Genomic DNA, 23263 nt, shown 5'->3' on the forward strand with positions numbered 1-23263 from the left:
TTTTATCAAGTTTCATTTAAATGGTCAGCTTTCCATATCCCAACTGTAATGAAAAATCTTAGCTATGTTTTCATCAAAGCCTATACGGACACCAAGTTATCACGAATAATGACAGTTGGATAGTCTTCTGTTTCTTGTTCTCCTCCACCGTAATTTGGCATGTTGACAAAAACATGGGGATGTTTCTCAGTCACTGAAGAATGGGCAAAAATCTTCAGTAAACACATCTGGATTGAAATGTTATATTCCAGTTACCTGAAACCCTTTAACAGCCCCAGCTGCCTGAAACCCTTTAACAGCTTTCTCCGTTGTTGAGATCCTGTTGTTCTCTAAATATAGCACTGACAAGTGAGTGGATCGAAGTAAGTCCTGGATTGGTCACCATCCATTTTTCCACCTCTACCGAGTATGCAGATTACAGAGGACCAAAGAAGGATTGTCGGTATGCCTCTGTGTGGGCTCTAATCTCTCTGATTTTATCCTCATGGTCTCTTCGCGAGATATACGTAGGAGGGAGCAATATACTGCTCGACTCTTCGGTGAAGGTATGTTCTTGAAACTTTGACAAAAGCCCGTACCGAGCTACTGAGCGTCTCTCCTGCAGAGTCTTCCACTGGAGTTTATCTATCATCTCCGTAACGCTTTCGTGATTACTAAATGATCCTGTAACGAAGCGCGCTGCTCTCCGTTGGATCTTCTCTATATCTTCTATCAACCCTATCTGGTATGGATCCCACACTGCTGAGCAGTATTCAAGCAGTGGGCTAACAAGCGTACTGTAACCTACTTCTTCTGTTTTCGGATTGCATTTCCTTAGGATTCTTCCAATGAATCTCAGTCTGGCATCCGCTTTGCCGACGATCAACATTATATGATCATTCCATTTTAAATCACTCCTAATGCGTACTCCCAGATAATTTATGGTATTAACTGCTTCCAGTTGCTGACCTGCTATTTTGTAGCTAAATGATAAAGGATCTATCTTTCTGTGTATTCGCAGCACATTACACTTGTCTACATTGAGATTCAATTGCCATTCCCTGCACCATGCGTCAATTCGCTGCAGATCCTCCTGCATTTCAGTACAATTTTCCATTGTTACAACCTCTCGATACACCACAGCATCATCCGCAAAAAGCCTCAGTGAACTTTCGATGTCATCCACAAGGTCATTTATGTATATTGTGAATAGCAATGGTCCTATGACACTCCCCTGCGGCACACCTGAAATCACTCTTACTTCAGAAGACTTCTCTCCATTGAGAATGACATGCTGCGTCCTGTTATCTAGGAACTCCTCAATCCAATCACACAATTGGTCTGATAGTCCATATGCTCTTACTTTGTTCATTAAACGACTGTGGGGAACTGTATCAAACGCCTTCCGGAAGTCAAGAAACACGGCATCTACCTGTGAACCCGTGTCTATGGCCCTCTGAGTCTCGTGGACGAATAGCGCGAGCTGGGTTTCACATGACCGTCTTTTTCGAAACCCATACTGATTCCTACAGAGTAGATTTCTAGTCTCCAGAAAAGTCATTATACTCGAACACAATACGTGTTCCAAAATTCTACAACTGATCGACGTTAGAGATATAGGTCTATAGTTCTGCACATCTGCTCGACGTCACTTCTTGAAAACTGGGATGACCTGTGCCCTTTTCCAATCCTTTGGAACGCTACGCTCTTCTAGAGACCTACGGTACACCGCTGCAAGAAGGGGGGCAAGTTCCTTCGCGTACTCTGTGTAAAATTGAACTGGTATCCCATCAGGTCCAGAGGCCTTTCCTCTTTTGAGCAATTTTAATTGTCTCTCTATCCCTCTGTCGTCTATTTCGATATCTACCATTTTGTCATCTGTGCGACAATCTAGAGAAGGAACTACAGTGCAATCTTCCTCTGTGAAACAACTTTGGAAAAAGACATTTAGTATTTCGGCCTTTAGTCTGTCATCCTCTGTTTCAGTACCATTTTGGTCACAGAGTGTCTGGACATTTTGTTTTGATCCACCTACCGCTTTGACATAAGACCAAAATTTCTTAGGATTTCCTGCCAAGTCAGTACATAGAACTTTACTTTCGAATTCATTGAACGCCTCTCGCATAGCCCTCCTCACACTACATTTCGCTTCACGTAATTTTTGTTTGTCTGCAAGGCTTTGGCTATGTTTATGTTTGCTGTGAAGTTCCCTTCGCTTCTGCAGCAGTTTTCTAACTCGGTTGTTGTACCACGGTGGCTCTTTTCCATCTCTTACGATCTTGCTTGGCACATACTCATCTAACGCATTATGTACGACGGTTTTGAACTTTGTCCACTGATCCTCAACACTATCTGTACTTGAGACAAAACTTTTGTGTTGAGCCAACAGGTACTCTGAAATCTGCTTTTTGTCACTCTTTCTAAACAGAAAAATCTTCCTACCCTTTTTAATATTCCTATTTACGGCTGAAATCATCGATGCCGTAACCGCTTTATGATCGCTGATTCCCTGTTCTGCGTTAACTTTTTCAAATAGTTCGGGTCTATTTGTCACCAGAAGGTCTAATATGTTATCACCATGAGTCGGTTCTCTGTTTAACTGCTCAAGGTAGTTTTCAGATAAAGCACTTAAAAAAATTTCACTGGATTCTTTGTCCTTGCCACCCGTTATGAACGTCTGAGTCTCCCAGTCTATATCCGGCAAATTAAAATCTCCACCCAGAACTATAACATGGTGGGGAAATCTACTCGAAATATTTTCCAAATTATCCTTCAGGTGCTCAGCCACAACAGCTGCTGAGCCAGGGGGCCTATAGAGACATCCAATTACAATGTCTGAGCCTGCTTTAACCGTGACCTTCACACAAATCATTTCACATTTCGGATCTCAGTCAATTTCCTTCGATACTATTGCACTTCTTATCGCTATAAACACGCCTCCCCCTTCACTGTCCAGCCTGTCTCTGCGGTATACATTCCAATCTGAGTTTAGGATTTCATTACTATTTACATCTGGTTTCAGCCAACTTTCTGCCCCTAGTACTATATGGGCGTTGTGACCGTTTATTAATGAGAGCAGTTCTGGGACCTTTCTGTAGACGCTCCTGCAGTTTACTATTAGCACACTAATATTGTTATTCCCTGTTGCATTTTGCCTACTCCTACCTTGCTGCGTCTCAGGAGGCGTCTTGTCGGGCCTAGGGAGGGGATTCTCTAACCCAAGAAACCCCCATGTGCACTCCACACGTACTCTGCTACCCTTGTAGCCGCTTCCGGCGTGTAGTGCACGCCTGACCTATTCAGGGGGACCCTACAATTCTCCACCCTATAGCGGAGGTCGAGAAATTTGCACCCCAGATCTCCGCAGAACCGTCTGAGCCTCTGGTTTAAGCCTTCCACTCGGCTCCAAACCAGAGGACCGCGATCAGTTCTGGGAACGATACTACAAGTAGTTAGCTCTGATTTCACCCCACGAGCAAGGCTTTACGCCTTCACCAATTCTGCCAACCGCCTGTACGAACTGAGGATGACCTCTGAACCCAGACGGCAGGAGTCATTGGTGCCAACATGAACAATTTGCAGTCGGGTGCACCCAGTGCTCTCTATCATCGCTGGTAGGGCCTCCTCCACATCTCGGATGAGACCCCCTGGCAAGCAGCCAGAGTGAACACTGGCCTTCTTCCCCGACCTTCCCGCTATTTCCCTAAGGGGCTCCATCACCCGCCTAACGTTGGAGCTCCCAATAACTAATAAACCCCTCCCCCCGTGTGCCTGCTCGGACCTTGCTGTAGGAGCAGCCACATGTCCACTCACAGGCAGAGCGGGCGACGCCACACGGCCAGCCTCCACATTGACCCTCCGCCTCGTGCGCCGCGAACGCCGCCACTCCCCTTGGGGAGAGGGTGGCCCAACCGCGCCCAGTACACGCGAAGATGTCTCGACAGCAGGGACAGTGGGTGAAGCATGTAACACCTGGGGTGTACCTTGCGACGCACCAGACTCCCCACTGCCACTACACTCCGAGGCAGCAGCCTGAAGACGGCTGACCGTGGCCATCAACACGCTCAGCTGTTCGCGAACAGTGGCCAGCTCCTCCTGCGTCCGTACACAGCAGTCACACATCCTATCCATCCTAAGGAATCAATTTACTGAAGAGAGTTAATCAACCTTTAACTAGACTGCTAATTCAGTAAAGGCGGCTGTTTATTAACTAAACTGTGGTTGCTAGGCACTTCTTGTAGAAAAAAATGAAAATAGCACTACCTGTCTCTGGACTGTATTGAAAACAAACACTAGCACTACTGGCACTATGGCTGACTAAAGGGACTCACTCTGACTGTATTCAAAACAAACACGAAATCTATGGAACACTATTAATAGCACCCAACAATTGAAGCTTCCTAAAAGCAAATACACACGGAAGAAGACGTGACAAGTAAGAAAAATACAGTTAATACTTAAATTAAGGTAGCTCGCTGCACAGCAGACGTGAAGCAGACGGCAGTTACAACGACACTGAGGCATCCACCATTTCATGAAACCTGGGGCACATATGGCTTTTTAAAAAATACCACGTATGCAGCAAGTATTATTCCCCATGTCCCATCGGGTTCCATCTTGGAAATATTGCATTCTCTTGTTTATATTTCACTGGTTACTTTGCTAAATACTAGGACATTACATTCTGGTAAATAGTAAGTTGGGTGCAACTTTAGAAAGAGCTGTTCATGAAATCGTCACAGGCATTAATAAATGCTTTGAAGCATCGTGTAGTCTGCTTACAAGAACACAAAATTCACAAAGTTCACTGTTGCTGAGTCTTTTTAAGCTTTTCTATATGCAGTTCGGAACCTTAATGAGATTTTCCCCAATCATACAAATAAATTATGAGAACATGGTTATAGAAGACGTTAACAAATTTATATCCCTGAGATTACAGCTTGATAATACATTCAGGTGGGAGGATTATATCATAGAAATGCTGAAGTGCCTAACAAATAATTTGGTTACATTCATTATATCACATGCTGTTTCAAATTTTGAGGTAACACCCCAAGCAAAACTAAAGATCACAAGAGTTCAAAAGCACTCATTTTTTGTATTAAATTGAAAACATTTTACAGACACATGTTCAAAGGACTTGGCATACTAACTGCTGCTTCTTGGTATAGTTATTCCTTAATGATTTATTTTTCATTTTTTGTAAATTATACATCCCTTTTTAATTCAACCGACAACTCAATTCCCATATTAAAAACAAGAAATAAAAATATTGTGCATAAAGGCACTTATTTTGAATATACAGCATGTATTATTCAAGAACACATTTTTTCAAGCAATTGCCCCAACCATAAAAAACATTAGATACTAATAAACTACATTAAAATAGAAGTTGTGTGGACTTAAGTTGATCGGCTTCTACTCTGAGCAACACCACCTAATGTGAATACAAATTGCCCACCGAGGTTCTGCCCCCCTCTCATGATAATGCATAGCTGTGAGATTTTTTTTTTTTACTCAGAAACTTCTTTCTCAATACTCTTGACCACAGGAAATCACTTTGTATAGTTACCTGTGTAAAGAAGGTAAAAATACATCCATATTCTCAGTGCTACTCAGCAGAGCAAGCCATGTCTACAATCATGAACTGGACAGAGTGAACAGGACAGTGTCGCTTGTGTAGATTGTTCAGTCTGTCAATGTATCTTCAACAGTCATTTAACTTTCACCACAAGCACATTGTCACTTTATGAGAAGTACAGTTGTTACCCACTAAAGTGGCCATACATCACAGCAACGTTACTCAGATATTGAGCACATACCCTGAGAGACTGTCTCATAATTACCTCCACCCATAAAAAATGAATTGTAGGTGTCTCAAGGTGGAGGCAACAGAGCTGCACACTGCCTTATTGGAGACAACTGGGAGGCCTGTGTCACCCTAGACAGTACGTAACCGTTTCCAAACTACTAATTTTGCCTAGAGCTGTCCATTAGGAACAACAGCACAACAGTCCCAGCACACTGTCACATTAAGAAGGAACACACAGGATTGGACCAGATTAACAGTGTCAACTGTACTAAAATGAAATTAATGCAGCCATGAGGATGAAATAATGAAGATGAAATGACAAATGAAAACTGTATTTAAATACAACTGAAATTACTCGAAATAGGACAGATTTTTGCTTCTTTCTGTGTCAACTTCTACAGTTAAAATCTATGTCTGGTGATTTTAAGTGCTACAAATGCATTTAATGAAATTTTTTCACACATGTCAAGAATAATTTAAAACAGGATCAATTTACAAACAAGACCAGTGTAATTTAAATTGCATATATTTCTTAATGTTACATGTTTTTACAATTACATCAAGTTTTCTCATTTTTCTATCTTTCTATATTTTTCTGTCTTTCTATATTTCTATCAGCACATTACCATGTGTTCATATTTTTCCACCACTTGCATGAAACTAAAACTACACAAAGAAATAATATATTTTTCCCTTAGTTGGTGGAATTAGTTTACTTTTAACTGTTTTTAATAGAGACATATTCTGTATTTTCATAAACTTTATATTGAAACTGAATGCCATTTTCTTCTTGGATACCCGAAGGTACTGTAGGATCACTGAAAAATAAACAAATATATAATTAATGCAAAAATTTATTGAGTAGGTTCATTACAAAAGTCTGAAAAATACTTGCCATACTAGACAATGACACACAGTACACAGTACACAATATAGAGGGAAACTGACTGTTGGAACCTATTAACAAAGACAAAAAGTGGCTGTTAGCAGTTCAATACGCAGCCACAAACATATTTGATCATTTGCCCAATAACACAAACTATGCTGACAGGTAGGAAATCAACTTTTAAATTTAGCCTTAAACAATTTCTTCTGGACATCCTACCCCATTTTGTAGACAGAATTTTAATTAAAACTTGTAGCATGTGTAGCTGAAAAACTGAAGTGTGCCACTAGTTACATGAGTAGTGTTAAAGACTAATATGTTAATTCTTATTAAATTTAACAATGTGTTGTTTAATGACCTCCAAATGGCCAACATACTTATACACAAATCATACATACATACATAGCCTGTAAACTGAATCATTGCGCACAATTTCAGTAAAAATTGTGCAAATCATCAATGGAACATGCAGCATCTCAATCTCATACAGTACTTTGTTGTAGGAAGTTATAGTAGAATGTAAATACTTTTGGATTAAAGGAGATCACTCACCAAAAAGCAGAAGCATTGTGTTGTCAATAGGCACACACAAAACAAAGGAACACACAAAACAAAGGAAACTTGCTAGCTTTCAAAGTTTTCCTGCGCACACGCGCACACACACGCGCAGGCGCGCACGCACACACACACACACACACACACACACACACACACACACACACACACACACACACCTATACCACTATATGGTGTCAGTTGGACTAACAGTGTTAGTACAGCTGGCACCATGTATGGGTGAAGCAGCTCGTCAAAGGATAACAGTTTTTGTGTGCCTACTAAGAACTTCAAACTTCTGCTTTTCAGCGAATTTGTCTCCTTTCGTACAGCATTTTGTTTTCTCTCTCCTGCTACCTTCTCTCCATCTATTTTCTAAATTTATGAAGTTACGTAAAACAGTCTTCTAGTATATGCAACAGAATGGAAAGAATGTAATGAAACACAATAACCATATTAACACAGTCATGACCTTTTCATCATTTTAAAGCACATACCTAGAAGTCATATGATATCAACTTTGGTCTTGTCTGAAGCAAATTTTGAAGTCTTTCATCATAAAAACTGATTTATGTCAAATATCCCACTAAATAAAAAGAAGAGGAAAGTCAATTCACTCTTTTTGATGTTTATTTATTTCCTGAAGCCTTAACATTCATTACATGATGGACACCAGGATCAGAGGCTTCAAATAATGTATTTCTATCAGAGTTCGATAGGAACGCAGAGACCATGACATCAAACATCGTTCAAATTCTTTAAACGTACTAAGTCTGCTGCTGGAAAGTACTGAAGTTATGAGGTGTTTATTTGAATGTACTTAGCAGAAGTTCCTTATGCAAAATGTTTATTGTACATACTCCTGGTCCTTGGTTCGATTATTGAAAAAAAGAAAGAAAGAAAGAAATTGCCTCAGATTGAAAATAAATGCTCTTATTTTATTATATCATGATCAGTTTTGAAGGCTGTAGCCTCATCATCACACGTGCTTGTTAACAAGAGAAACTTACCATAAGTCAATGCTACACATAATAAAATTGTATTACATACTGTGTACATGCTAACAAGTTTATTGGCCTCTTCTAGCCTTGACACTGATTAATGGCCCTAACACTAACATCAAGAATGTACATAAATCACAAATGTCCATAACAACTGACAAGTAACATATAGGTATTTAAGAACTTGATGGTGTTGGCAATTTGATTATGTCTTAGTTTAATAAAAACTGGAAATGATGCATTCCATACAGCACGTTTTTGCACCAGAAACCAAGTTAAGTCATGTGGTATAGAACAGTAGCAGATTTGCTTCCATATCGACGGAGACACCTTCAACTGTGGTGTGCGATATGTGATGTAATACCATTCGGTAAATAAGAGTTGTATGTGGATCATTGCATGGAGGTATTAGGCAGAAGCTTCTAACACCTTAATAACATAGAGTTCCCATAGTGTCTTGGAACTTTTAAGTCCTTGTGTCTTATATTAAAGAATTGTACCTTGTTTTATAACAAGTTCTTTAGCACATAAACAATACATAATGTAATTACATTATGTATTGCACTCATTTACTGCACATTTCTATTGCAAACAAGTAAATATGAGGATAAGGCTAGAAGTGCCAATATCAATCATGGTATAATCAAATTAAGAGCATTTAATTACAGTCTGAGGCAATTTTTTTCCTAATTAATTGTAAGACTGTGATCTCCACAGACCCATCAATGACGGAAAGGTAAAATAACCTTATTTCAGTTTAGTTATGTGCCTGTTCCATGTACTGTAATTGCAACTTCTCCTTATTTATCATTTGGTTGGTGATCAAAGAATTTTGTAGCTGAACATCTTACTCCTTTCTGTCACTATCTATGGTTAAGAGATGAATACCATAAGTAATTTCTTCTTCTATTATCATATTAATGAACATTGCTGTTGTTTTCTGTGGCTGATGGTTGAAAAAAAACTTGATAAGCGAGTTAATGTACTGTGACACTTAACAGTCTTGTTCAACTTGTTAAAGAATGGTATCTGGTTTTACAATACTTAACTGATTAGTCCTATTGTTTCACTTTATTTATGGCATACTAATATGGGACAACAAGACAGTATGAAGTCACTGTTTATAAGAGCTGTCTATGCCATGTCATCAATGTTACAGCCTCTATGTTGCTACACGGCCACACCTATTGTTGATGAGGCTGTGGCTGCTATCTAAAAATGGATAGGAACTAACATAGTTCAGAATTTACAATTTTGACACATTTAATTATTTTTTAAAAGTGCTGCAATGTGGAATATTCATGGTGAAAATCAGAAACAAAAATTGCAAATTAACAGAGTTCAATCTTCCACTGAAAAGTCAGGAGGGCACAAGTGTACTGCCTGGCTACATTTTTATTACTTTATGCACATCATGTATGTTGAGACAATGTGATAATGGAGCAAAAACTACACTAAAGGGTGACTGAAATATACACAGCAGTAAGGAGAACCTGTTTCACCCCCCCCCCCCCACCCACCCCTCTTGGCACCCATATCACCCTGGACTGCAGCAACGGAACCATTCCCCACACCATGATTTTGATTACCCATGATCATATACGGAAATGAGGGATATCCTACCCGAGATTCTTCCAACCCTTTCTAAAGTGGTATGTCATCGCCACACAACTGACACAACATGCCTATGCCACTCCCAATTCCTTGCCACATGGGTCCTATCTCCACGGAAGATCCAGGTGCGAGACCTGCTCAGTTCATCCAATCCAGTGCATCCCACTTCAATGCAGTCACAGGCATGTCCTATCCTATCACTGTGAAAACATCCATATCATCTGTGGTACAATCCCTGCACAGCATTTTATGTGGAAATGACCACCAACCAGCTGTCCGCCAGAATGACTGTCCCATCACTCTGCAGCATTTTATGTGGACATGTCCACCAACCTGCTGACCACCAGAATGAATGGCCACTGTCAAACTGTGGCCAAGAACAAAGTTGACCATCCAGTGGCACAACACGCCTCTGGGCACAACATGCTTAAATTCAATGGCACCATCTGGATTCTTCTCCCTAACACCAGCTTTTCTGTACTATGGAAGTTAACTTTGAAACACATCCTTCGTTCCTGTAATCCTCCTAACCTCAAAAAGTGTCCACTTATCCACTGTCCTCACAACCTTGATCCAACAGTTCCCCTCCCACTGTTCTGTCATCCCCTCCCAATCCACGCCTTCATATCATCTTCACCGTGTGTCTTATCTCACCGGCTCCAGTACCATTGTGTTATGTGCCCAGCCTATGCATCTGCCACACCTCCCTACAGCATTCATATGTTGCAGCCCTGCTGCCCCTCAAGCCCTTAGCTACATGTCCCCAACCCCTCCTCCCACCTCTTTCTCCCTCTACCTATCCCACCTGACACAACCTCCACTTTCAGTCCACCTGCTGAACTACAATCCCGGCATTGTGTGTCTGGGCAGCACAATGTAGGTGCACATGTATGTATGTGTGTATGTGTGTGTGTGTGTGTGTGTGTGTGTGGTTCTTGAATGTAATCTGTAACAGCTACGCTGCATATTAAATTGTCCAGTAGTTGAGACCTATTACTCTTTCTCTGCTAAGAATCTGAAGGCTTCAAAACATGTGTGAAAGCACTTAGCATAATTGAGATTTGAAAATCTGGTACATTTGTTCAAAAACATGAAGGCCAAAACATTACTGAAATTTAAAACACAATTAAATGATCTTCATTCAGACAAACTAAGTGAAACAAAAAAGTTGTGTAGACAGTTAAAATCTATGTACAAGTGTTTTTCTGGTGAAAACTTGCAGCCATTGTTTTATGTTAATTCTTCCTGTCTCTTTAATCAGCACCTGTAATTAGTATCCCTGTCACGCTGAAGGAGGAGGAAGAATGTCTACAAATAGAGAGCAGTCAACAGTACTTTTCACTGTGAACACAAGGCTGTTGATACTAGCAAAGCAAGTAATTCTCCATGCACTTCATTCTCTTGAAAGTAGCAACAGGACATTGCAAACTTAATAGGAAACACAAATCATTCGGAAAGGTGAGAGGAAGGTGAGGTAGCAACTACAATTTTATGAATTTATATGAGCATGCTGAAGTGTGCTATACTGGGAGCTCACGAGGAATGGTCAATTATTCAGGGATACAACAGGAATGATTATTGAAAGCAAAAGAAATCTAGTAAACATTGGCCTTAAAATGCATACCTTAAGAGCTACGAGCACTTCATCTTCGATACTGTGAAACAAATCTCTTCCACTGCAAAATCTTTGCTTTCCATATTTTGAGAGGTGGTAACTGCCCAAGATCTTTCAAATTCTTCCAATCTGACAGCACCCTGGGGGCAGATGAAGATTATAGAACACTATACACAACCCATGCATAACCCCACACCATCCACCAGTTAACTTGTTTGTCTGGATCTCTATGACCACAAATATTAAATATAATGTTGTCTCAAAGGCACCTTCAAGATTCTAAGCTTTTCAAACTAACTGGTGACATTTTTGCAAGGTGTGATAGGCATTAACACCACAGATAAAGAACTTAAGCAAATGACTACACTTTATCATGTTCACTCCCTTCAAAACTTCGAGTAACTGGGCATGAAATGATAACAGTTCATCCGATTAAAAAAAATAAAAATAAAAATAAAAAAAAATAAGTGTGTGCAATGCAAATTTCTCCAATTGGGTAATAGTGCTACTGTTAAGGTTTCAATTATCATTTAAAATTCTGTTTAACATATTGTGCTTGCTGCCTGTAGAAAATATGGGTACATTGTGAGTCCTCTAACAGTTGGCATTTGAAGAACTTCTGAGCGCAGCTTTCCTAATTATTAATTCGCAACACATTATTTCTCAGCAGTGATGGCTGGAAGTCAGTTGGTCACTCTTTAAATACATTGGAGAGCTGCTAAATGGATGTTCCTGTTTCCACAAAGTGCTTCTTGACTTGAAAAAGGTATTAAAGGCATAATGAGTTCCCACACTTCTGTTGTTGCAGTATGCTTCCGTAATAGTCCTGATAGAAATGTTTGTCACAAAACGTGACAATTTGACTTATGAAGACATTCTGTAGCTGCTTGAAGAAGCTGGTTCTAAAATTGACGATAATAGTTCTGAAATCAATGACAGTAGTTCTGAGACACATGATAATCTGCTTGAATCTTTCATCTTGCAAGCAGGAGCCATACAAAGTATGGTGAAAAAGTTTACTATGTCTGGGGGACTGCAGCAGTCACTGAGGCCTGACTGGAATGTGTTAAAGAAATCTTAATTAACCCTCGAGTAGACTCGCGGTATACTTTGTACACACATTACCAACATAAATATCTGTGAGCAAAACCACAGTTTAATCTTAGTTTAATAAAACAATGATAATATAAACTTACATAATATGAGCTAACACACAGTCTAATTACATAATAATAAAATAAACTTTCGTTATATCACTCTGTTGCCATGGACACATGTTACGCCACAGTAATGACTCACTCGATGCATTAAACAGAGTAGTGGTATCAGATGCCAGCGAACCCCTTATTCGATTATTAATTGGGGTCGTTTTCTTGCATGGATCATAAATTTTTCCTCAACTAGCTAACCAGCTATTTTATATTACTGCTGCCTACTGTGGCATATGACAACACAATTTATCACTGTGTCTACTGAAGCAATAATGAAGGAATAGGTATGGACTTGCAGTTGAAACAATAATGGAACAGAGCAATTTTATTTGTGGTTGGCACTTGAGCATTAACACTGTCTAACTTTGAACTTATATCAGTGAGGTAGACAGCAGCAATAATGACTCAGATCATTAATCCACACCTATTTAACTCACTATAATATATATTCGTTGGAAAAAGATTTTAAAATACCTCACACCTATGCATGGATGATCAAGCTTTCAATCATAAATAAATGTTGAAAATGTTACCCACTCTTTAACTGTACTAAAATAAATGAAAAAGTCCATCATCTAACTCCAACTAATTCATTTATGAGACTGCATACTGTCACACTTTTAAAGTAATCAGGCAGAGAAATGTCATAGCATTTGTTTCCCGAGATAGAATACAGCACATGTTGGCACGGAACACAAAGCAAAGCATACATCGAAGTTCTAGCCCAGACTGGACAATCGGAACCAACCGACAGCTGAGTCATCCTGTGGCAATGATGTCATTCGGATGCAGTATGGAGAAGTCCTACACACTCCCGGCTGTTGTTAGCCTTCTACTTCTCACGTAGCTCCTCTGTTGGCATCACGAGACATCTGTGTACCCTGTTATATTCCTCCCACCAAGAAAAAATCACTGGCAGTACTGGGAATCGAACCTGGGTCCTCCACATAGAAGCTAGACCCACTGACCACTGAGTTATAGAGGCAGACTGGCACGATAGGGGACATAACTGATTTTATAAGATATTTAGTCATTGGACCCCGAATGTTTGATTAAGTTATAGGTAAATAAGGTTTTTGGGGTGTAAGGAGTGGCCAGGGAGGGATAAGGAAGCACAAGTGTGCACATCATAAAGTCTTTTCTGTTCCCCACCCCCTCTCCCGAAATGATCAGAGGTTATCACATTAATAATGACACCTCCCATTCTCCCACCCAAATGGGATGATACAAGTATAGTTTTAAGCCTGAACTACCCAAAATGGTCAAAAGATTAATACTAGAGAACTGGTGGCTGCTAAATATCATTGTTGCCACATATTACACCACCATAAGATAGCCAATAAGGTTTGCAATGACACACAAAGAAGTTCTGTTTGCTGTAGATTAAAAGCCTTTGCTTCCCAGTAGACATACAACTAAATTTGCCCCATGTAACTGGTATATTAGTTTTTCACATTTAAATTCATCAATCTACAAACAACAGTTTTTTAGCATTACAACTAAAAGAGAATTTAATCAAACATTTGTGCCTGAATTAAAAGTGAGGTTAGTTATTTCTTTAATATGTAGCACACACATAAGCCAAACAGTGTGTTCAACAATACTCAAAATGTCAGAATACCACTAGAGAAACAAAGCAAACATTAAGAAACAAATTCAAATCTATGCCTATCATCAGCAGGCGTGTGCCCTATGGAACAATGAGACCATACTGCTCCCAACATTCCTGTGGGTGTAGCTTGAAAAGGACAGGTATCCTATCGTGAGCACATGGTGGAGGGAAGGAGCACAATTTCAAGGATTGCGCAGAATTTTAGAAACAGTCTGCTGGACTGTACTCTGGCCATGAATGATGAAGTGTTTCTGAACTGGTGTAGACAGATAAAGCAATGACCCATACCTAAAAAAGGATATGTTAATAATTACCTCAAAAAACATGGTAACAAATGACTGATGAAGTGAAAAAAAACAATGTAGTGATTACAAAAGATTAATGATACAAAACAATAAGAAGCAAGAACCAGTAATACAGCAAATATTCTCCTTTCATGCGAAAATCTTTCATGGTGTTCATGGAATCAATGAACCTGGGAAATAAGTATTCCTGTCAGCTATTGCAATACAGAAAAATATGGAAAATATTAATGGGGGCAATTTACGGAAGTGTGCTGAAAAGAACTGGAATAATGGTATGGCAAAATGAAATGAAAATGTTCCAACCACACCTGCAAATCAGCCACAAAGCAACATCAACTTCATTAGATACATCACGGGCTGGAATGACTGAACCACTTCTACCACCTCTATTTAATTTCTTGAGCATTCCATTACAATAATTAACACAAGTCCGTTTCTGAGCTTTAGTCAAACTGTGTAAAATTCATTAGGAACAGATATTTATCAAACTCACAGAAAATCATTTCAATGAAAACTCTCACATGAAATAAACCATTTTGTTCACATCTCAACAGCATCATCTAGTATCTGTCTGCAAAAACTTAAAAATCTGATACTCTTAATGTTTTATCCATATATTTCATTGCCCAACTACAGCTCAACATTTCCTCTCTCAGTGACTGCAATCAACACTATTTTTTTTTTCCATTCTTGTATTAATTTTGCCACGTACCTCATTCCCACATTTCAATCCTGTGTTGTCAGTCTTTCATTGTTGTTTCTCTATTCAGCAAATTCTTTCTTGACACACATTTGTTATTTTTTCTTTTCTTTCTTTCTTTCTTTGACACACAAATTACCCCTAACATACTATCCATGCAGTACAGGATAATTTTTGCAATACTCAAAGTCTTCCTTGAACCCTTCAGTAACTATTTCAGCTGAGTTGGGGTTCCATAAATGAACCAATTATTAATTTATTTTTGTTGTCAATTACAACCTTTACCCGTATTAACCCACATAAAGTCTACTTCAATGTCACTACAAGATAAACTATTTCTAAGAGCAACCAACATGCTGCAACCAATCATCATCTGCTTCAGTGCTTTCTATGAGCGCTTGGAATTCTGGTTCCTTCCAGACAAAACTATGACAATTCGGAACTATGATACAAATGTGAGACGTTAACTTTTCCCAGCGAATTGAATGTTCAAATAACTTACGGGTTTGCTGCTAGGTGACGTCGTCGACCACTGCCGATATTTCGACAGGAGCACACACTGCCATTCTCAAGGCACAAATGCAAGGAGGAAGCAATGTGCAAGGGAATTTAATACCTCGGTTCACAGAGGAGAAACAAGGAAGATACCACACACAGAACAAGTAACCGCAGAGTCAACACACAACCAAAGACAACCAACATCAGAAATATCAATGGTGACTATTAATCAACAGGTGAGGTAGCACTAATTCTGTCCCTCTGTTTTTTGACAAGAGATAGAGCCGGATTTCAAGCAGCATTTAAAGAAAATCCACCATCTCTGTTTATAAGGTTGCTTGATAGTTTGATTTCAACAGCTTCCTTAATAACACTATCCCAATAGCTGGACGTGCAAGCCAGAATCTGTGTGTTGTTGTATTCCACAGGATGACTGGTGTCAAGGCAATGTCCTGCAGTAGTGGATTTGCTCGGCTGTTGTAAGTGTGTGTGACATTTATGTTCAGTCCTGTTGATTAATAGTCACCGCTGATATTTCAGATGTTGGTTGTCTTTGGTTGTGTGTTGACTCTGCGGTTACTTATTCTGTGTGTGGTATCTTCCTTGTTTCTCCTCTGTGAACCAAGGTATTAAATTCCCTTGCACATTGCTTCCTCCTTGCATTTGTGCCTTGAGAATGGCAGGGTGTGCTCCTGCCAAAATATCAGCTGTGCTCAACGACATCACCCGGCAGCAAACCCGTAAGTTATTTACACATTCAGTTCACCGGGAAAAGTTAAGGTCTCACATTGTTTACCTCTACGGGGAGGAAATGTATCATTGCTTGTGGAGGTTGGATAAACTTAGCAGCAGTAGAGTAAGGTTGGAATGTGCTTTATCGTTTTTATTGAAGTGTCAAAATCATAGTGTGGTTCCAACATTTGCTAAGGTTATGCATCATATTAATTCTCCTGCCACCAATCGCATCAAGCAACGTGCTGGTTTAGCTCTTGTCAGTTAGATTTTGTTTCTAAGGAATTATTTCAGCTTCATTTAATGATGGTGTCTAATGTTTCTGAATTTTCTTGGGATTGGGTGGACGGTGCCTCTTGGTCGCAGTCTGACAGGGAATTTCAATCTGTAACTGCTCATAATTTGGAGAGTTTGAACGTTTCCTTGGCTCAGTGTCTAATTCTAATTTTAATTCTCGACGTTCTGTGATCAATCTCACAGAGAAAACGTTTGACGACGCAGCTTTGTCTGTGCTGGGGAAAGGTTTGAATTTCGCACCAACGCCTAAGAGTTTGCCAGTCATTGATTTTATTAGTTCTATTGAACAGGCTGTTTATAAACTACCTTCCAAGGCTGCGGAAGAGGTTAGGAGGGAGGCCTGTCATGTGTTGACTGGGGCCCGTCCACCGAACTGCAATATACAGCAGCTGAGGCGGCCGCTTTACGTTCACTCAGAATGGATCCTGATATTGTTATTTTACCTCTGGACAAGGGAAATGCCACGGTTTTGTTAAACAAGCACAATTACATTCAAAAGATGCAGTGTCTACTTTCTGATTCGGCGTATCGCAAAATTGGTGCTGACCCTACTAAGAGTGTTGAGAGAAAGACTAATAACCTCCTGAAGAAAAGTTCTTTGTCACAGGAGACTATCAAGAGTCTTAATTCTTACTGTGCTGTACCACCTAGATTATATGGCCTCCCTAAGGTCCATAAAGAGGCTGTCCCATTGAGGCCTACTGTTTCTAATATTGGTGCTCCGACATGTCATGTAGCTGAACATCTTGTTAGTTTGTTGAGCCCACTAGTAGGTAGGTGTGAACACCACATTAAGAACTCTGCAGATTTCTTAAGTCGATTGCAGTTCCTCTCTCTGATTCGTTGCAGCTAATTGAGGTTAAGTTTGGTGTCGAGTTAACAAATCTATTTTGACATGTGCTGACTTCCACTTACTTTTTATTCAACGGTCAGTACTATTAACAGACTGATGGAGTTGCAATGGGAAGACCACTGTCACCTATTATGGCCAAATAGTTTATGGAGGACTTTGAGGAACATGCACTGGAGTCAGCAACCTTGAAACCTGCTTGTTTTTTCAGATATGTAGATGATACTTTTGTTGTTTGGCCTCATGGTAGTGAGAATTTAAACTGGTTTTTGGAACACTTGAATTCAATCCACCCAAATACTCGGTTCACTATGGAGGTGGAAAAGAATGGATGCCTTTCCTTCCTTGATGTGTTAGTCAGAAGCAAGACTGATGGTACGTTGGGATATTCTGTTTATAGGAAGCCTACTCACACTGACTTGTATCTGCGAGCCGATAGTTGTCACATCCAGCTCAGCGTGAAGGAGTACTTCGTACCTTGGTTCACAGGGCCCACGTTATCTCAGACCCTGAAAGTTTGGCAGCTGAGCTATCACATCTCTAAGTCCCCTCTCGTCAGAATGGTTATAGTGAGAGGCACATCAAACGTGTGTTGCGCTATCAGCCTTCTGTGCAACGGATGAGTGGCGACAGCAACGAAGTGGCACCTAAGTCTACGGCCTTTTTGCCTTATGCAAGAAGCATTTCCAACAGGATTGGCCGTATTTTGCAGAAATATGATGTGAAATATGTTTTTCGACCACCTTCCAAGATTAAGGCCCTGTTAGCACCCGTAAAAGATGATCTTGGTTTGCGTAAGGCTGGTGTCTATCTTATTCCTTGGAGTTGTGGCATGTCATATATTTGTCAATCAGGGCTGTGGAAGACCGGTGTATTTAACACAAACATCACACACTCTTACAACAGCCGAGCAAATCTGCTATTGCAGAACATTGCCTTGACACCGGTCATCCTATGGCATACAACAACACACAGATTCTGGCTTGCATGGCCAGCTATTGGGATAGTGTTATCAAGGAAGATGTTTAATCAAACTATCAAGCAACCCTATAAACAGAGGTGGTGGATTTTGTTTAAATGCTGCTTGGAATCCGGCTCTGTCTCTCATCAAAAAACAGAGGGACAGAATTAGTGTTACCTCACCTGTTGATTAATAGTCACCATCGATATTTCTGATGTTGGTTATCTTTGGTTGTGTGTTGACTCTGCGATTACTTGTTCTGTGTGTGGTATCTTCCTCATTTCTCCTCTATGAACCGGGGTATTAAATTACCTTGCACATTGCTTCCTCCTTGCATTTGTGCCTTGAGAATGGCAGTGTGTGCTCCTGTCGAAATATCGGAGGTGGTCGACGACGTCATCCGGCAGCAAACCCATAAGTTATTTGAATATAATACAAATGTTTCTTAGGTCTACCATTGTTCTGTGTTTGACCTGCACCCTTTGAAACTGAACACTCATTTTTACTTTCCTGAGACCCACTACCCCAAGAAATTGCCCAGATCACTCCACACAGCCCCCGCTACCTCAAGTAGCTGCCTCCTGTGTGAATGGACTCTTAATCCATGAAGCAGATCCCAATATCTCTACAGTCCATGGTGCAAGTAAAGGAAAATGCAGCCTGCATGGTCACAGAAACTTCGCATCCGCTGATTCAGACTATCACTCAGCTCTGTGCTAAAGACGCACTGCCAGTCCTGTCAACGATGCTGAAGATGGTGAGCTCTGCATGCATATTGCAAGCAAAACTGGCTGTCTTTATCACTTCAGAGCCACCAGAAGCCAGAGAGAATCTCTTCCAATCCTAATTGACACACCTCAGTATTCATATGAGCAACTACCTACCGTTGGCTGCACCCTGTGCTCTCCATAGCATTCGAAAGTACCAGGTACATATCTGGGATGACTCACCCGGTATGCAAACTGCGTGCACACAAAATTTCTTTCGCCCTTTGACAACTATATCACGCGCCTCGCATTGGTGTTCCCAAATATCAATAATCCCAATCTCTGTGACTGCTTGTATCTTGTTGGCTATGAGGCTTCCTCTGCAACAGGGCAGGCAATTGCAGCCGGCTCAAAATCTTTATCAGCTATAAATGTACCTGAAACATATTTGTCAGAAAAAAAATTGGGGAGGCCAGTCGATTGGTCCCCCAGAATGTCTTCCGCTGCCAGCCATACCTTGAAATGACCTCCCAATCGACCACAGGTGATGGCTCAACCTCAATACTGGTGGGGTCAGGCCAACCACAGTGTTAGACTGATCGGGATAAATGTGAGATGTGCTGGATTTTCCTTGAGTCCTCCACACACAATGAAATCCACTGGCTGCATGACTAAAGCCAGAACCACCTGGAGCTGTGACTGAAGGGTCTCCAACTCAACTTGCATACCAAACACAGCTTTCACAGTCACTATTCATACTAAAGATGATGGAAATATACACTACACAAGCATGTGAGAAATTTAGTATTAAACTACAATAGCATACACAGAGAGCTAAGTAAGTAGATCTTTTTAGTTCAAAGTTCCTAATACAATGCACAAACAAAACAGCTAATCTCCTGGTGCTGCACAAATGAAGGTTGACACATGAATGCCATTTCAGACAATATTACTTTGATTCCAGTTTCTGTTGTCACATTACTACCACTTGAAATCTTTTTCTCTCTTATGTTGCTACATTTTATCTCATTCATACTTCACAAATTTTTCCTGGGCCAATTTGGTTAACTGGACCATGTTTGTTTGCCTCAAGGACAACATACATGCCACGAAACATTTTTGTACAATGAGGAAACAATGGCACTCATTCTGATACTTCTTACTGTTTCACTGAATAATTTATCACTACCATCCAATTTATTTTTCATATGAATCTTCTTCATATATTTACTAATTTATACGCACTATCTGATCAAAAGTATCCAGACACCTATTAGTGGACATTAATATGGGTTATGTCCCCCCTTCACCTTTACACTGTCTTGAACTTTGCTGGGGACGTTTTCAATGAGGTGTCTGAATGTCTTTGGTGGAATGACAGTCCATTCTTTCTCAAGAGCTGAAACCAGAGAAGGTAGTGATGTGGGATGCTGGTGTCTGGAGCAAATTCGATGTTCTAATTCAGTCCAGAGGTGTTGCATTGGGTTCAGGTCACGACTCAGAGCAGACAAGTCTATTGTAGGAATGTTACCATCTATGAACCATAGCACTTCACAGGTGCTGCTTTGTGACAGGTTGCACTGTCATGCTGATAAAATCAATCACTGTCACTGAACTTTCCCTCTGGTGTACACTGTACACAATGATGTAAAACATATTCATAGCCTTCCACATTTAGAGTTTCCTTAAGTGAAATAAGGAGACCACACCCTTACCATGAAAAACACCCCCATACTATGACACTACCTCCTCTGCACTTCACAGTTGGCATTACACTAGATGACAACTAACAGTTACCAGGCATCCACCAAATCAAACCATTCATTTGGATTGCCTTCGTCCTCTTGTCTCAATAGAGTTCTGGATGTTTTTCACTTGTTTACCTGCTGGATAAATGCGCTGTGTTTGCTGGTGATCACTCACAGAGTAAGAGCAGAAAAAGTGTGTGTCATTTGCATCAGGGAGTGAGTGAGTGAGTGAGTGAGTGAGTGAGTGGGAGGGGAAGGGGGGAGAGGGAGGGAGGGATGGAGAGATTGGTTGGTTATTTTGGGGAAGGAGACCAGACAGCGAGGTCATCGGTCTCATCGGATTAGGGAAGGACGGGGAAGGAAGTCGGCCGTGCCCTTTGAAAGGAACCATCCCGGCATTTGCCTGGAGCGATTTAGGGAAATCACGGAAAACCTAAATCAGGATAGCTGGACGCGGGATTGAACCGTCATCCTCCTGAATGCGAGCCCAGTGTCTAACCACTGCGCCACCTCACTCGGTGAAGCGAGAGAGAGAGAGAGAGAGAGAGAGAGAGAGAGAGAAAGAAGTAACATATATACAAATATCAAATATTTAAAAGTCATTTGTAAAAATATCCTGAGAGCACCCTCAGGACATAAAACCCAGTAGTCAAAACCTCCTCACAGTTCAGACCCATCCGATTATTAGCACATAACAACCTAGACTTACCAATTCATTCAGAAATTTCATCTTCAGAATCCCAGCAACTGAGGTCTAGAAAACCATTATGGCACACAGAAATCAGCCTGCAGGCCATTAACTTCAACATGCATGAAGCCTGGAAAAATCAGTGGCAGGAGCAATCTTCCATGAAGCATCACATTAATCAAAACTACCTTGGGGCAATCAGCAGGTTTTCACCTACCTCGACAACATAGGTGCACACTGAATCGGATCAGAAGTGACCAGGGCAGATGTTGCACCAGTGTGGATAGAAGTCTTCCACTCAATGTGACTATAGTGAAGAGCAGCAAACAATACATCACATAATGTTTGAATGTTCCCTCAGAGCACTCAAAGTATCAATGGAAGACTTCACAATTAGTCTGCAGAAGCTTCTGCTCAGCTTTCCAACCTGGACTTACAGTTATGAACTCGTTACTAACTTGTGATTGTATGTACCTGTTTAGAAATGTATATATTTGTCATATGTAGTTGTCTATATTTCTGTGCCATCATACTATAAATAAATAAATTACCATATAACTGTGATATTCTCGCAAGAACCATGGACCATGCCATTGGTGGTGTGGCTTACGTGCCTTAGTGATACAGATAGCTGCACCATAGATGCAACCACAATGGAGGGGTATCCGTTGACAGGCAAGACAAATGTGTGGTTCCTGAAAAGGGGCAGCAGTTTTTTCAGCAGTTGCAGGAGCAACAGTCTGGCTGGCTGACTGATCTGGGCTTGTAACATCAACCAAAACGGCCCTGCTGTGCTGGTACTGTGAACGACAAAGCAACGGGAAACAACAGCTATAATTTTTTCCAAGGGCATGTAGCTCTACTGTATGGTTAAATGATTTTTCCTGAGGGCATGCAGCTCTGCTGTAGGGTTAAATGATGATGGCATTCTCTTGAGTAAAATATTCCAGAGGTAAAATAGTCCCCCATTTGGACCTCCGGGTGGGGCTACTCAGGAGGATGTCGGCATCAGGAGAAACAAAACTGGCATTCTAAGGATTGGAGTGTGAAATGTTAGATTCCTTAATCGGACAGGTAAGTTAGAAAATTTAAAAATGAAAATGGATGGGGTGAAGTTGGATATCGTGGGAATTAGTGAAGTATGGTGGCAGGAGGAACAAGACTTTAGATCAGATGAACACAGCATTATAAATACAAAGTCAAATAGGGGTCATGCAGGAGTGGAAATAGGAATGCACGTAAGCTACAATGAACATCATACCGAATGCATTATTGTAGCCAAGATAGACATAAGGCCCACACCTAGCTCAGTAACCCAAGGCTGTAGGAAGCAGTAATTACTTATGAAGAGGCTTGCATAGCATAGTCTTCAGAGTGAAGACCACCACCACCACCACCACCACCACCACACCACCACCACCACCACAACAACAACAACAACAATTGTGATATTAATTTAACAACAATGAGTTGAAGAAATGTAAATCAGTAG

At 40.6% G+C, this 23263-nt stretch overlaps 1 protein-coding gene across 3 annotated transcripts in view; it reads right to left on the reverse strand.

The window, feature by feature from the left end:
• Positions 1 to 6301: 6301 nt before the first annotated feature.
• LOC124555335 (dihydrofolate reductase-like) overlaps positions 6302 to 23263 on the reverse strand; it is a 114857-nt gene continuing 97895 nt past the window's right edge. For 2 of the 3 annotated variants that reach the window (XM_047129215.1, XM_047129213.1), the window contains exons 5-6: positions 11472 to 11602; positions 6302 to 6609 (exon numbers count right to left, since the gene is read on the reverse strand). In XM_047129215.1, the coding sequence (XP_046985171.1) occupies positions 11491 to 11602 (112 nt within the window). In that variant the 3' untranslated portion in view covers positions 6302 to 6609; positions 11472 to 11490. The remainder of the gene's footprint in view (positions 6610 to 11471; positions 11603 to 23263) is intronic. The other variant, XM_047129214.1, reaches the window with a different exon arrangement.

Source organism: Schistocerca americana, chromosome X (genome assembly GCF_021461395.2).
Source record: "Schistocerca americana isolate TAMUIC-IGC-003095 chromosome X, iqSchAmer2.1, whole genome shotgun sequence".
Taxonomy (NCBI): Eukaryota; Metazoa; Arthropoda; class Insecta; order Orthoptera; family Acrididae; genus Schistocerca; species Schistocerca americana.